Raw genomic sequence first — 15,281 nt, 5'->3', positions numbered from 1 at the left:
TCCTATTATATCTTTTGTACAGGTTCTCACACTGTGCTGCTCATCTCTGAGAAATTTATCGTGCAATAAAATTGGAGAGAAATACAAGTACAAACCTAGTACATTGAATTTCATCCTTGGGATGAGTGAGTTATCTAACTATGTATTGCCTATAAATAGTAGAACTATATATTTTTTAGTCTACATGCAATATATTATTGTTGTTCCTTTGTACTTGATTCTACATTTACATATATTTTGTTCCAAATTTTACACTTATATATTTTTCTTAAAATTTGAAATCAGTTTGAGCCTCATCATGTGATTATTTTTTCATTAGTTCTGTTGCATCAGACAATGTGAAACCCACATCTCAATTTTTTCCATACATTACTGTATATATGTATTTGTTAAAAAAATTTATAATGTTATACATTTTTCTAAATACTTAATTGAAATGTTGAAAGATAAATTGCTTGATTAAAGTTAGTAAATAATAATGATTAGTTGCATTATTTCTTATATAGCCTGTCAGAGAAATAGAATTTAGCTTACATGAATAAAAATGCTTAGAATTTTGTAAATGAGGTGAATGCTACTTTAAAATGCATATATCATTTAGAATGATTTAATTGGCATGTTCAGTGTATTAGAAATAATTTGGTCAGTTTTTATATCATATCAACAATCAATATTATCAAAAGTGAGATAAATAGCATTTCATTTTCTTCAAAAAATTGCTAAATATTATTGAAAATGGGTAAAACAATGGTGTTTTACTGCTTGTATTGTTAATTCATTTGGAAGTTCAGTATAAATGTTAGAAAAATGTCAGTGAGGGAAAAAAATAGTTTTAAGCTATGTCATAGTATTGGTTAAGGTTAATAATCAATTTTAGTACTTAGTGTCGCATAATCATACAAATTTTGCCTGAAATTATTATTTGATTTTTTAAATCAAATATAAATTAAACTCAAATATTGCCTTTGTATCATTACACCATCCGCAATTCACATTTTGCATTAAAATGTTGTGCTATGCATATTGCTTTACATGCTTCTGTTATTTAATTTATAGTGAAAGAAATTAAATAAAATGCTGAAAAATTAATGAAATTAATTATTTAAAAATATTGATTATTTATTGCTAGTCAATGTATAAAGACATTTTTTTTTTTTTTTTTGTTCTTGTTTGTTTTTTCTAAAAGGAAATGTTTATAGATTAATTTGCTGTGCATTAAAAAATTGTATAATTTTCTTTGAAAAAAAAATAGAATTAAAAAAATCAAAGTTTTCAATATTTAGCAAATGAATAAATTTACAAAGTATTCAAATTACCTTTCAATGAATAAATTTCAAAATTTCCATGGTTATTAATTTATTCTCTTTCTTTCTTGTCCCTACAGCTGGGAAAGCCACTCAAGAAATAGTCTCAGAAAATCTTGTTGCTGATGAAGAAGGTGATACATCAGCAGTTGTGAGTGCTCCCTCACATATGGTCAATCAGTGTTTACAAATTTTGGAGCATGTAAGTTATTTTTCTGATTATTCTCGTTATTTTTTTATCCCCCTCAAAAAATACACTACAATTTTTATCAATATATATTTATTGTTTGACAATGGATTGTAATACCTTCCACGCTTTTGCACATGCGTTAGGATGGGTTTAATTCGTCAAAATAGGGGTGAAAAGAAACATGAAAGGCGGAGATGTTTACATTTAACAAGGAAGACTTACACTTTTTGATACGTAAACATTACAAATACTGTAATACAGAAGAAAAATGGTACTAATGTACAGTAAAATATTTCAGAGCAGTTTTTATTTAATGCAAGAAACATAAATATTAAATTATGAAGAATAAATAAAAAAATTCTGTTCTTAAAATTTGGTAATTACTTTTTTACAAAATAATAATGACCTTTTTTATATTACAATACTTCTTTTATATATGTTATTGAATTTTTTTGGCAATATTTTAAGATTAACAACAAGAGATAATCGAGAGTTTACTCTATTTAAAACATTTTATTTTCATTTATGGAATTGCTGTAAATATAGAGTGTCTTAAAAATATTAAAAATATTATTTTTAAAATATATATATATTTTTTGTATATTTTGATATTTAAAAAACATTATTATTAATGATTTTCTAATTAAAAATATTATTATTTTTAAATACATTAGATGAAATAATTATCTTTATTTATTACATGAATTATTACCTTAATTAACCTTTAAATATCGTCTTCCTCACTTTCAGCTGAAAGGATGGCTTCGCTGTCACACTAACTATCACTTTCTTCTTCATTTATTAATGAAATTTGAAGAGTCGCACATTTCTTCAATAATAGTGTCGTTTTCAAAATATTTCATTTCAAGTTTTTCAACATGCTTACAATGAGACTGCCACCTATTATTAGACGTTTTATGAATGGCCTCTTCTGTTTCTCGGAGTAATTTTTTCATTTCCATGTCGGCTGTGGAGTTGATATCTCCAATTTTCTTTTTATATCTGCCCAAATGTACTTGATTGCATTGATGTCACAATGGTATGGTGGAAGGTGAAGTACTTGAAAGCTACTTGTAACATAATATCAAATCTATAAGTCTTAAATTTGGGAGCATTTAATTTTACAAGTTGTAATAATTCTATTTTTAAGGAATCAGGTGAATGAATGATGGAATTTGCTGCCAGTGAATCTGAAATTTCTCTTTTGCAGCTATTTGAATTTGGAACTTTACTAACCTGTCCAATATGTTATGGCCCATTATCAATTATAATCACAGCATTTTCTGGCAAATTAGGGATCAATTTTTCTTTCGCTCACTTCTCAAAGTTTTGCGAGTTTATCTGTCTGTAATAGTGCAAACTTTATGCAAAAATCCCATATAACCCCCAGCACACAGCACAATACTGCAATGTGAAGCATTTCCTGTTTGGAGTATGCCATCTACATTTTATGACTGCCAACATTTATTAAAAGTCAAGTTACTATCAACCCAAGTTTCATCGGTATAAAATATTGGTCTATTTTCTGTGTGATATCTTTTTATGGTACTCAAATATTGAATTCTCTTTAAAATTATGTCCTCGCGTTCAACTAATATTTTCCGTTTATTCCGACATCTTTTACATTTAAAGCCAATTTTATGTTGAATTTTCTTTAAATATTCCTTATTCCACTTAAAGCCATTATTTCTTTCAAAACTGGAAGGAGTTTATTCAGAGAAGTGATATTCTTTCTCATTCTTTCCTTGATATAAAAATCAGGCACAGTTTGTCTTATGATACTACAATCAAATTCGACAATTGATTTTTTTCAAGAACATCCCTTTTCACTTTTTTTTCTGTGAACCAAAAGTTGGATAAAATTCATCTCTTGCTTCCTGTCAGATCCTCTTAATGGTGCTAATAAAAATGCCAGAAATTTGGCTTGTTTCGCAGAATGTGTGACAGGAATAAGTAATTCCCTGCTTTCTGCTTCTTGATCACAATATTTAATGATATATATAAAATTTTCTTCGTACCACTCTTGAAAGCCTTTTTACCACTTGCCACATCAATACAAAATTTTGAGTTAAGATAAAATGTGGTCAGAAATGACACAACACTCATATACATGCGAAGAAAAATTGAACTAACAAATATCTAATGGGGGAAATCCAAGGTCAAAGAAGAATGCCGGAAATGTGCTCAGCGTTCCGCACCTTGCCCCTTAATGAGATGGAATTATCGAAATGTGGTCGTCTCAGAATCCGTTGACAAACAGTAGATCCTTTAAGTATCTGATTTTTTACAGATTTGTTTGTACTTTCTGAATTTTCAATATATGAAAGAATTGATTTAAAATTATTGAAATATGGAGATTTCTCAAATTATAAAATTAGTTTAAATTTTGAAGAAGAAAAAAAATTTTTTTTTTGCGATTTTGTATATTTTTATATGCAAGTTGTGTATGTAATTAATTTTTTAAGAAATGCACTTCTAACTAGTGGAAAAAGAAGTGTACAAAAATTCTGACATTTTTCCATTTAAAGAAACTGGTTTTCCAGAATTGACCACCAATTTCTTTAACCCTTTTGGAACAGGATGCCTGTATTCTAGACATTCCTTTGGGATGGAGTGTATGTGTAAGAAATCATCCCACAGGACAAGGGTTTTGCATCACTAATCCTAACTTTGAAAAAAAAAAATGACAAAAAAAAAAAAATTAAATTCTAATGTAGTAATTTTTTGCACCTATTTAGATTATTAGTTCAGCTTCATATATGTTGAAATTAGCATTTAGTAATATTTTTCTTTTAATTTATTATTTATTATTTAATTTATCATTTACCTTGTGAAATAATTTTTTGGATCTATTTAGATTATTAGTTCAGCTTCATATATGTTGAAAATAGCATTTAGTAATATTTTTCTTTTAATTCATTATTTATTATTTAATTTATCATTTACCTTGTGAAATAATTTTTGGAAGTCCTATTCAAATTATTCTGAAGTTTTAATGGATAATAAATAAGCTTTAAAATAATTATTAAAAAATTCAAAAATGCTATACAAAATAAGTAAAAGGCAAGCAATGAGTTCAGATTCTGATGAAATATCCATATCAGAATCACTCAAAATCTTGATTTCTAATTCTTTAGATCATGAATATGTGCCATTAAGTATCTTATTCATAATGCAAGACTTTCTTTCTCTGAAAAATAACATTTTCTTACCATAACAAATCAAATTCAAGGTATTCTGAAATAAAAAGGAAAGTACAAGATAAATGAATGCTAAGTTAAATGCAACAAAACTCAAGGTAAAACCCAAACAAATTCTGCATATTAGCAAAAATAAAATAAAAAATAATAATAAATAAAATCTGGCAGAAGACCAGAAATGTGAGAATGTTTCTAGCATGTAGAAAGTTAAAGAACCCAGCTCTGTTTATTTACATTTTGGTTACTTCCCCAATCCTCGCAACAGCTAATGAGTGAAATACCAAAGTGAGGCAGAATATGAGCTAACTGAAGGTCAGGATACTAAAACTATGTTCTTTTCAAAAGTAATGGATACAAGGATTTCCAGCTTAAAATGCACATATGCATCATCCATCCCTGAGCTCAACTTTCAGCAATGTATGGATGGTAACTTGGCTGGGAGAGACGTTTGTAGGTGATGTATGTATGGCATGCCCGTTGCGAAAGTGTTAAGAACAATTAAAAGAAAAAGACTTTTTAATTCTATAATTCATGTCAACATATATATAACTCAGCGTTTGCTATTTTATGCTTATGATTTCTTCTTTCTTTTTTCCTCACATTGATACAAAACCATGTAGTTTTAGTTTTTGTTCTTTTTTTTTTTTTTTTTTTTTTTTGAACAATTGTTTGATGACCTCATACCTATTATTAGCATTTATAATTGTTTCCTCAGCTATTCCTTTAATCTTGTGCAATAGTCTCAGTAATTTAACTCTTTGGGGTTAGGTGGGTTAAAAACTATCCCACCTTTTTCTTAACTTTTTATGTATGGTAGGATATATTTTAACCCAACATGAAAAGTTAAAGTTTATTTAATTTGCAATTTAAGATAATTTCAGATTTTATGTAAAATTTTTCATTCATTTGGCATGTTTTGCATAAATAGTAAATGTCTAAGTGAATACAAATTTAGTAATTCTTGCTTTCTGTTTTCTACCTTTTAAATGTTAAGATTGATAAAGCTAATGTAAAAACTTTTAATGCCATCAATTGTTTACAGATTTCAATCATTTGATTATGTATGCTATTTGCAAATGAAATGCCCGTTCATTTTTAAGTATAATCAAAGGATTCTGGATTGGAATAAACTTGAAGCTTTACATATAATATATACATAATAATATGCGACATGGCTATTATAATGCATTTTAGCTATTTATTTCATTTCAAGTTTTGATATTATTTTGTGTATTTTACAGATGTTGACTGTAGATCCAGACTTGCCTTGCAGAACATTAGATCATGAAGATTTTTCTTTGCTTCATTGCCTTACCAGGTCAGAGAATTAAAATAGTTTATTTTCATTTATCTTATATTATATCTTGTTTTGGCAAAGATAAGCAATATCTAAAATAATTGTGATTAAAAAAAAATCTTTTTGAATATCAACAGCGTTTGAGTAAACATTTTATTTCTGCATGCTTTCATGCATATTATTTTGCATTATCACTTTTTTTAGCAGACTTATAAAGTTATAGGGGGGAAGAAAGAAAGAAAGAAAACAACTGAATATTATTATTCTGCATTTAGGTTTAATCTCCATGAAATATAAAATAATGTTTATAAAATGCTAATATTTTTTAACTTTGGCATGAATGCTACGTCCTTACATTTAGCACATCAATAGCCAATAAATGCTCATGTGCTTTGGATTTTTGGAGATGATTTCTATTAGATGGTGTTCACCCATGTTCTTTCAGAAATTTGATCCCTTTTATTAATATTTCTGTCTTGGGGTTGGGCAAGTGTTTTTTGAATAAATCAGATTTTTGCAAATATAAACAAACATGTTTGCTAATGTAAAAAGAAACACATGCTCATATTAAAGTCATTACTATAATTTATACTCTGATTTGGAATAAAATATTTAAAAACAAACAAGGGTTTTATTCCTCTCAATTTCATTTGTAACTAAAAGACTACTTATCTTTCCATCAGGTGTGGAGAAGGGGGGGGGGGTACATAGATATATGAAATCTCAACCATTTTTCTGGTGATAGTAACAAGACATTAAATTATTTATGGTAAAATAGATGATTACAAATTTAGATGATGCATAATTTTTTTCAAAACAAGATTAAGCAACAAGACTGTGTATGATGACAGTCTTTACACTTTGTTTTGAAATTTTTCATATGGCTTTAAAACATTAATTATTACAATTTTGATGAATCATGTTATTTCTTAATATTTATTTTTTCTGATGTTTTTATATTTTGTAGAAATAATCTGAGGTTACTTTAAACATTATTAAATATAGTAAAATACATTTATATTTTTTTTGAATCAAGTATTTTAATTAAATTTTTAGATTATTGATTGATTGATATTTTTATAATGATTGAAAATATGATATCATATATTTAAAAATTGTTTTATTTCTTGGAAGAAGGTGCTTTTTCTCAATTATGTATGTTTTTACAAAATATAATATTCATTAGGCTTAGTGAGGAAATGCCAGCACTTGCCAGATTTTATTCTGTGGAAATATTTCTTTCCGTGCACATTTCTCTAGGAGTTAAATTAATAGTTCTTAGCTAATAAAAATGTTTCAGTTCGTCCGGTTTGATTTTTTTAATGTAGAAAAATTATGTATTCTGATGAATCGTATTGCTTTCATTTAAACAATCTTTTGTGTTTAATAGAGATTAAACGCATAAAGAAAGGAGTGGTTGTCAAATTTTTAGAAATTTGTGTTCATTAATAATGAAAACCTTCTCTAAGACCAATTTTATGTGAATGTTTTATATTTTTTAAATTAAAAATCTTATTTAATTTTAAAAAGTTTCAAAATATATTTTGTTGAACTTACATGAAATAAAAAAGAGCGGAATAAGTTTTTAAAATGAACATATGCTACTTGTTAGATGGATTTTATATTTGTTAATTTATTTGTTTTTTTATTTGTACTATTTTAGTTTAAGTGCATATTCAAATTTAATAGACTTCACAATTCATTAAACAGGTGTTATTTTAGTAGATATGAAAGTTGGAAATGTGCAATATAAAAGTGTTCTGAAAATTTAAATTCAGTCATTCAATATCACTGGTTGTAAGTGCATTTTTATTGACATACCAAAGAAGTTTTAGGATACGAATAAAATATTTATCCTTTGATGAAAATAATATTATTAATTTTAACATAATTTCCTTTAAATATGATTTTCATTTAAATTAAAAAAGGAAGAGACAAATTTGTTTTCCTGAATTTTTTAAACATAGTATTTCTTAATCATATGATATCTTTGCAGGTTGTTTGGATGGTGCATGTCATTTCTTTTCCAAAAAAATCCTTTGGATGAAAATCATCTTCGAAAAGTGGAGAAATCATTGTCATCGTTCCATCTTGCCACATTACTCTCTATTTTAAAAATTTTATCTATTTTATCTTTTAATCCAGGTTAGGAATTAATTTATTTTTATATATATTTTTAAAAATATGTTTCCAGTTTATATATTGAATTCTGATAGTTGCAATCTTAGATGCATTTTTATTACATATCTTACCAAAAGTATTATATCTGTTATATTAATGAAATTTGCTGATGATTAAATTTATATATAAATGTGTTATAAATTCAGGATTTTTTTTGTATGTGTATGTGTGTTATCACAGAAAATGTTTAGAGCTTTTTTCTAGGTTGTTTGAAATTAAAATTTAAACTTAGCTTTTTGGATTTGCTTGCTTTTTTCCCCCTCTAAAATCATCTGTCATCATATGCTAAGCTTTTTTCACAAATTAATGATGTAAGTGATATGTGTTATTAAAATAATGTATTTATTTACTACATTTTTTGTACGCTTTGAACTTTTTTATTTTTAGTACTTTTAATTGTTTGATGTAGTACAATCTTCATTGTATTTCAAGAAAGGTTTAATTTTATATTCAGTTTATTTGATTTTTAGCATTGCTGGTCTTATTTATTTTTATGTGTATAATAGCAATATTTTTCTTAATCTTAAAACATATTTTACTGTAATTGAATAATATCATTTATAATTTATCTGCCATATTTTTATGAAACAATTGCATTTTTTATTTATGTCTTGAATGAAGTTGAATATTTATTTTAGAATTAATATCCTAGAAGCTATTAATATGTATTGTTAGGTTTCTTTAATTTTTACTGTTGTATTTCAATGAATTTCAGAATTATTTTAGAAAAAGATTTGATCACATCTTAATTTTATTTCTTTGATATAATCCATCAGACATTATTTAGAAATTTATTTCAGTAACAATTTTATTTTATAGATCAATATGATACTTTTACAAATATAAAGGGACTCATGGAAAAAGTAATGATTTGTATTTTGAAGGCATATTATCAGTCCGAGGAAAAGCATTTTGATATCCTTGTTCTTGTAAGTTATTATCCCTAATAATTTTTTTTTTCTGTCTGTGCATGTATACATTTGTGTTATGTTTTAACTTGCATACTAAAGAACATTAGTAAGGAAACGTTTTTATAATCACTATGTACAAGCAAAACTTTAATATATCCATTTTTTGATTTTATATTCTTTGCTGTAGATTATTGATCAAGCATTATACTTAAACTGAAATTCTTAATAGTTACTTGCAAAATCTGCTCTTAAGTCTAACTTCTAATGTTAAACATCCCCCCCCCCATAGGAATCCATATTAAATAGGACAATGGATTCCATTTTTAAGAATAATTCAAATTTATAATTATTATGTTCAGTGACTGCTTTTTCTAAAAGAAAGTTGTTTAAAGACATTTATCTTTGACTGCACTTCAAAATTTAGGTTAAAATAACATTATCATGAAATGAATTTGTAGAATACATGGCCACTGCCTAGTTAGAGTGATGACTCTCAGTGTATGGTGCAATAATTTTTTGCGTTATCAATATTTCGCTAGAAGATCGTTGCTCTTTTGAGGCTGCTCATCTTCTGACCAAATCTCGCCCTCAACTTTTTGCTGTGATTTCAAATGCAGCTGCATAAGATCTTCTGGCTATGTTTTTCCACCAGCTTGTTGATATCATTACTATCCACCATTAGTCCATAATCTTGTCCAGAGACACTATCTCTTTGATTAAGGCTTGCCTGCACATCTCCCAGAGTTGCATTTGACAATGCTATCTGGTAAAAACTTCTTTCATGCAAAAATTTCATCATACAAGTATTCAATACATTGATACCTGAGATACGAACAATCTTACATATGATGTCTCTTCATCAATCATTCTGCAAAACATTGCTCATTTTGCTAATAATGCATTAAAGGAGGTGCCCAATAAGTGAAGTATGATTGTACTTACAAATTTATGATTGAAACATATTCAATATGCCAAGCATCTAATAGTAATCATAATAAATAATTCACATAGGAAATAAAATTAGGAATTTGAGGTAAAACCTATTATACTTTGTTTTCTTGTGATGCTTTGTAAATACCCTCATTAATACTTTGATATTTATTGAAATAATTTCAGGCATTAGAATTAATGATAAACTTCTTCATGAAGAATAAGAAAACTTTTGTATTGCTGTGCCTCAAGAAATTTCAGATCAATGGCTGTGAGAATGTTCATTCAATCGAAGCTTTATTAAAGGTAACATGCATAAATATTTTGTGTGTGAATGAATTGCGTATAGTTATTAAATTTTAATAATATCTTTCAAAATCTGAAATAACTTTAAATTAAACACTTTAAAAAGGTCTGAAACAAACAAAGAAAATTTATTCATGAAATTGTGGTTAATAAAAGAAAGAAATTATTTTAATTAGATTAATCAATCTGAGTGTTGAATTTGTTTGTAAAGCTTATGTATGTCTAGCTTGTAATAAGTTCATTAAAAAAAAAAAAAATCAACCTGTTCAACTATTAATGATTTCAAGTTTTCAACAGTAATTTGATTCCTAAATTTATTTATAATGAAATGTATTTGTTAGGAAATTATGATTTGTATAATTGATAAGAGTAGTTATTCTGTTGGCAATAAAGAGAAATTACAGACTTTATTTTTTAATTACATTTGAACTTTTCTATATCAAACTCATAAGGGGGAAAAAATTCAGATTTACAGAAATACAAATTGTAAATATTTCACTGTTCTCTAATAAAATTACACATTTTTAATTTTTTGAAAGTTGAAAAGTTTTAAAAATGAAGCTACCAAAAATATTTATTTAAATAATGTACAAATATGTATGTAATTTGTTTATGATGTATAAAAAAATATATATTCATGTACAAAGAAAATGAAATAAATTGGTATTTATTTTGGATCATATTTTTTTATCTCATTTTCTATGTCTTTAAGTTGAACTTCTCTTTTAATTTCAAACTGTTCATTTCATAAAGTGGATATGTCATTTAAGCAATACATCAATTTAAAAAGATTAACGTTAAACTGAATTTAAAAATCTGGCTCTGAATTAGGGAAAGAAATAATATAATATAAGGCGTTAATAACATGACTCGCAGGCATATGTTTATTACTACTTTTTTCTTCTTTTTTTTTTTAGTAAATCTACATGTTTTCAATAAATTTCTATTACTATAAAAATCAGTGAAAAATCTTTTTTATTCTTATTTAATTTATATTCTTTCTTATGAACAAATCCCTGGGTGATATTTGACTACATTTGATACACTTATTATTATTTTTTTTTTTTCAAAAATTTTTATTTTATGAATAGAAATTTTATACCATATTTAGATTTTTTTTTTTCGTAATCGAAAACATTTAAGCATTTATAGTTCCTGAAAAGGATATTTTGATACAATTTAATAAGAAAATGATTTTTACAGTAAAATTCTGTAATAAATGCAATTTTTGAAAATATTTGTATCTTATTTTATTAGATTCTTACAAACAGTTTGGACAAGATAAATGAAATTAAAGCTAGATCTTTAACTCGAGATGCAAATGGTGAAGAAAATGGTGGTAATGGTAATCCTGATGATGCTGATATGAAATCAGGTAGCTAACTTTTAACAGAATCTCTTAATTTATATTTACTTTATTGACATAATAAGTGACAATGAGATGTTTTTGTGATGTTTTTAGTTTTGGAAGCAGCGGATGAAGATATGGAGCTTAGCACAATTGTGTCTTTTATAAGTATTTTATTGGCATTTTTTATGGATACAAAAATGGTAAGTTATTTTTATATTTCCAAGATATAATTTATGTGTACATGTGTGTGTGTAGTAAGCTCATAATATTTATCACTTTTTAGTTTAAAGAACTACAAAATTATAAATAACCATTACTTTAGTAAAGAAATATGAATTAATTTTTAAGTTGCATATCAGGTGAAATAAAATCTTATTTAATAAGCCTAAGTTATATGAAATGCCAGTTGGGCATATTGAAAATGCGGATGTACTTAAATTTTAAATAAATTAAAACAGTAAAAATAATTGCGGCCATTTAAAAAATGTTTAAAAATAAATTACTTTTTGCAAATATTAATGGGTATTTATACTATGAAATAAAAGCAATAGTTATACTGATCAAAGAAAACAACTTTAACGTTACACAAGTTGAAAGATTTAATACTTCAAGAGGAAAGAGAATTGTTTCTATTTATTTGAAATTAATTGAAAAATTAATTAATTGTTTATTATTAATTAAATGATTAATGTGAAATAATTGTTTGTAAATAGAATTAGTGCTTTCTGAGAGACCTAATTTTTTAAAAAATTTATGATGGTGTAAGATCAATTTTTTGTGTGATAAAATGTTCTGAAATTATAAGGGGAAAACATGAAATCCTTTTTATGCGTATTTCATTTTCTTTTGAGGGGGAGGGGCCTAGCAACTTTTTAATGGTCTTGCTATGTATTAGAGAATATGTGCAAAAGATTTCATTCAAAACTATCAGGGGATTCAAAGAAACAGACAGACTCTCAATTATGTATAGATTACTCACATCAAAAGTTTGTATATTTCATGATGTCTGATCATCACCTGAGCTAATTAAAACTCTACAAATAAAAATCTTAAAGTAAGATGTATATGTTTTCTTTAAATTCATTTCAACCAGAAAACTATTTTGTCATGTTAATTTTGTAAATAAATAAGCATTGTGATTAAATAAATTAAGTTTTTAATTCATATCTTTTTTTTATATGTATAATAATTGCTTCTGCTGCTCTATATTACAATTATCTTTTTATTTTTTATTTATTTAGAGTTTTGTTGAGTTTATTCGTGAAAGACTCTCTTCAGAAAAAGCAAATGAAGCTGTTACTGTATCAAAAAAAGTTCTGCAGTTTGCTTCCATTACTGTGAGTACTTTTAGAATTTTTATTTTTTGTATGTATTTTTAATTTTAGCATGTTATTTTTCATTGCTATAAAGAATTGAAAAACAAAACATCAGAATGAAAAAAGAAAAAAAAAAAATTACACATTTGTGAGCTTGATTAACTGAGTAATATTTCTCATAGGCCGACCATGACTTTTTTGTAATTTGTATTTATTTGAAAACAAATATGTTATGCGATGTATGACTTGGTGAAATTGTTTTAATTTTATTAGTTTTTACCTTATTTATGTCACTCACATATGTTATTATTTTACTTCAAAAACCAGCCTGAAAGGGTTTTTTTTTTGCTGAAGACCATAATGTCAGACATCAATGTAAAATATTTAGAAGTGTTGTTGTATACAATGTGTTGATGATGAAATTATATGTCACACATATGCATGCAACGAGACCCTTTAGGAAATATTACTGTGGCACACAGCATGTAAACTTTCTTTTTGCTATTAAAATTCTAATACAATTATTATTCATTAATTTTCTTAAAGAATTGATTGGGTTCTTCTTTTTCCAATATTTGATAAAAAGAATTCTTTCATTTTGCATTTGTTATGATAAGTAACATTTAAAAATTACTGTTTTTTCCATCATGTCTAACTATTTATACCTTTTTTTAATATAGGGTGGTATGCCAGCAACTGGTATTTTATTGTTAAGACATGCTATTAGGAAATTAGGCCGATTATATCTCCCAACATGAATTTTAATCTGCTGTAAAAAGGCTGTATCATCTATATTATATATCATTATTTGACTGTGTTTTGTATGTGTGTGATTTATTATATAGTAAAAAATTACAATTTCTTTGAAACTGCTTATTTCTTGTTTATTATAATATTAAACAAAAATAAATTTATTTAAACAATAGGTAACATAATTGTAAATAAAATTTTTTTAAAAAATATGAAACTATTTTTATGTTTTTTGATCATTTTGTCTTCAAATATTTTTTGAAATACAATATTCTTTAGAATACATTCTCTTTGCTTAGGTCACTTCTTTCACAAATTTAATTAAAACATTTTTTTATGAAACTTATTAACATGAATTATTATTATCATCTGAAATAGTAGCTGTTGGAATACTGGCTGTAATATCTCAGAACTTCCTTCAAACATTGGTATTTGACAAAAAAAATATAAATTTTTCTATGCTTTTGACATTAACTTTCCCTAATACTTGACAAAAAAATTTTTTTCTCTTATTATTGTTATACAGGAAAATTAAAATTAAAAAAATGAAAGGCTATTAATTTACAAAACAAAAAAAAAAAAAAATCACACTGTAAAGACATAAATACTGTAATCTCATGTATGGACCATTTATTCTAAAAGTGGTGAAAACCATTTCCTCCTCTTGTTTCGTGAAAATCAAAAACGAGCATATTAGCCAATACAAAAATATAAATTGTCATTTCTGGCAATCTTTCTTCTATCAATATATAATTTGGTTATATAAATTGTTTAGGCATAATTAATATTTTAATTAAACACACCTAACAATTATATCATTATTTTAAATATATATTTATGAATTATAAATAAACTTATACCAATTAGAAAAATAATTTAATTTTAATTATGAAAAATTAAATGTCACATGATATATATTTTGTATAATCCAGTTTTGTTTAAAAATAACAAGAAATAAAACGGATGTACTAGTTTTTATTTTGAATTTTAATTATGTTTATATATTGTTAATAATTTATGTTTCAATTGTTGAAATAATTATGATTTATTATTTCTCACCTATATCACTATCTGAAAGTAATATGAAATTATCTATTTTCGAAAGAAAATAAGTAAAGTTATCTTTGACACATGAAATAAAACAAATGTAAGCATTTGACCCCACTACTTATATACATGGAAATTGGACTTCTATCAATGCAATTTCTTTTATTGCCCAAATTTAAAAAAACATTGCCATTTTTTTAAAGATTTTAAATATTAATCAGTTATAAATAAAATGTTTATACTAAATCAGTCACAAATTATGTGATATCATCTTTTTAATGAGGTTACGCTACTTTCAAAATATATGGCCCATATATTCATTCAGTTTGAATTGCCACAAGAAATCTAAATAATATTTTTGTTATACATATTAATCTGCCTTTTTGTAGCTTATTTAATGCTATTATTTGATGGCTGCAGTTGTATCTGGGGATGTTTAAATAATATATCATAAAGTGGGTTTGACTATAACTGTTGCAAGATAAAGAGATTTTTTTT

At 25.6% G+C, this 15,281-nt stretch overlaps 1 protein-coding gene across 1 annotated transcript in view; it reads left to right on the top strand.

Annotated features, from left to right (window-relative positions):
• The window catches only part of LOC129981284 (uncharacterized), a 29,341-nt gene extending 15,486 nt beyond the window's left edge, over window positions 1-13,855 (top strand). The window contains exons 6-15 of the mRNA XM_056092057.1: window positions 23-125; window positions 1,385-1,506; window positions 5,936-6,012; window positions 7,988-8,136; window positions 8,992-9,101; window positions 10,200-10,319; window positions 11,577-11,694; window positions 11,782-11,870; window positions 12,912-13,007; window positions 13,667-13,855. Of these exons, the coding sequence (XP_055948032.1) occupies window positions 23-125; window positions 1,385-1,506; window positions 5,936-6,012; window positions 7,988-8,136; window positions 8,992-9,101; window positions 10,200-10,319; window positions 11,577-11,694; window positions 11,782-11,870; window positions 12,912-13,007; window positions 13,667-13,744 (1,062 nt within the window). The 3' untranslated portion in view covers window positions 13,745-13,855. The remainder of the gene's footprint in view (window positions 1-22; window positions 126-1,384; window positions 1,507-5,935; window positions 6,013-7,987; window positions 8,137-8,991; window positions 9,102-10,199; window positions 10,320-11,576; window positions 11,695-11,781; window positions 11,871-12,911; window positions 13,008-13,666) is intronic.
• Window positions 13,856-15,281: the final 1,426 nt, after the last annotated feature.

This window comes from Argiope bruennichi, chromosome 8 (assembly GCF_947563725.1).
Source record: "Argiope bruennichi chromosome 8, qqArgBrue1.1, whole genome shotgun sequence".
In the NCBI taxonomy this organism is placed as follows: domain Eukaryota; kingdom Metazoa; phylum Arthropoda; class Arachnida; order Araneae; family Araneidae; genus Argiope; species Argiope bruennichi.
Note: the sequence above shows the minus strand (reverse complement) of the source record. Positions and strands in the feature narration are given on the sequence as shown.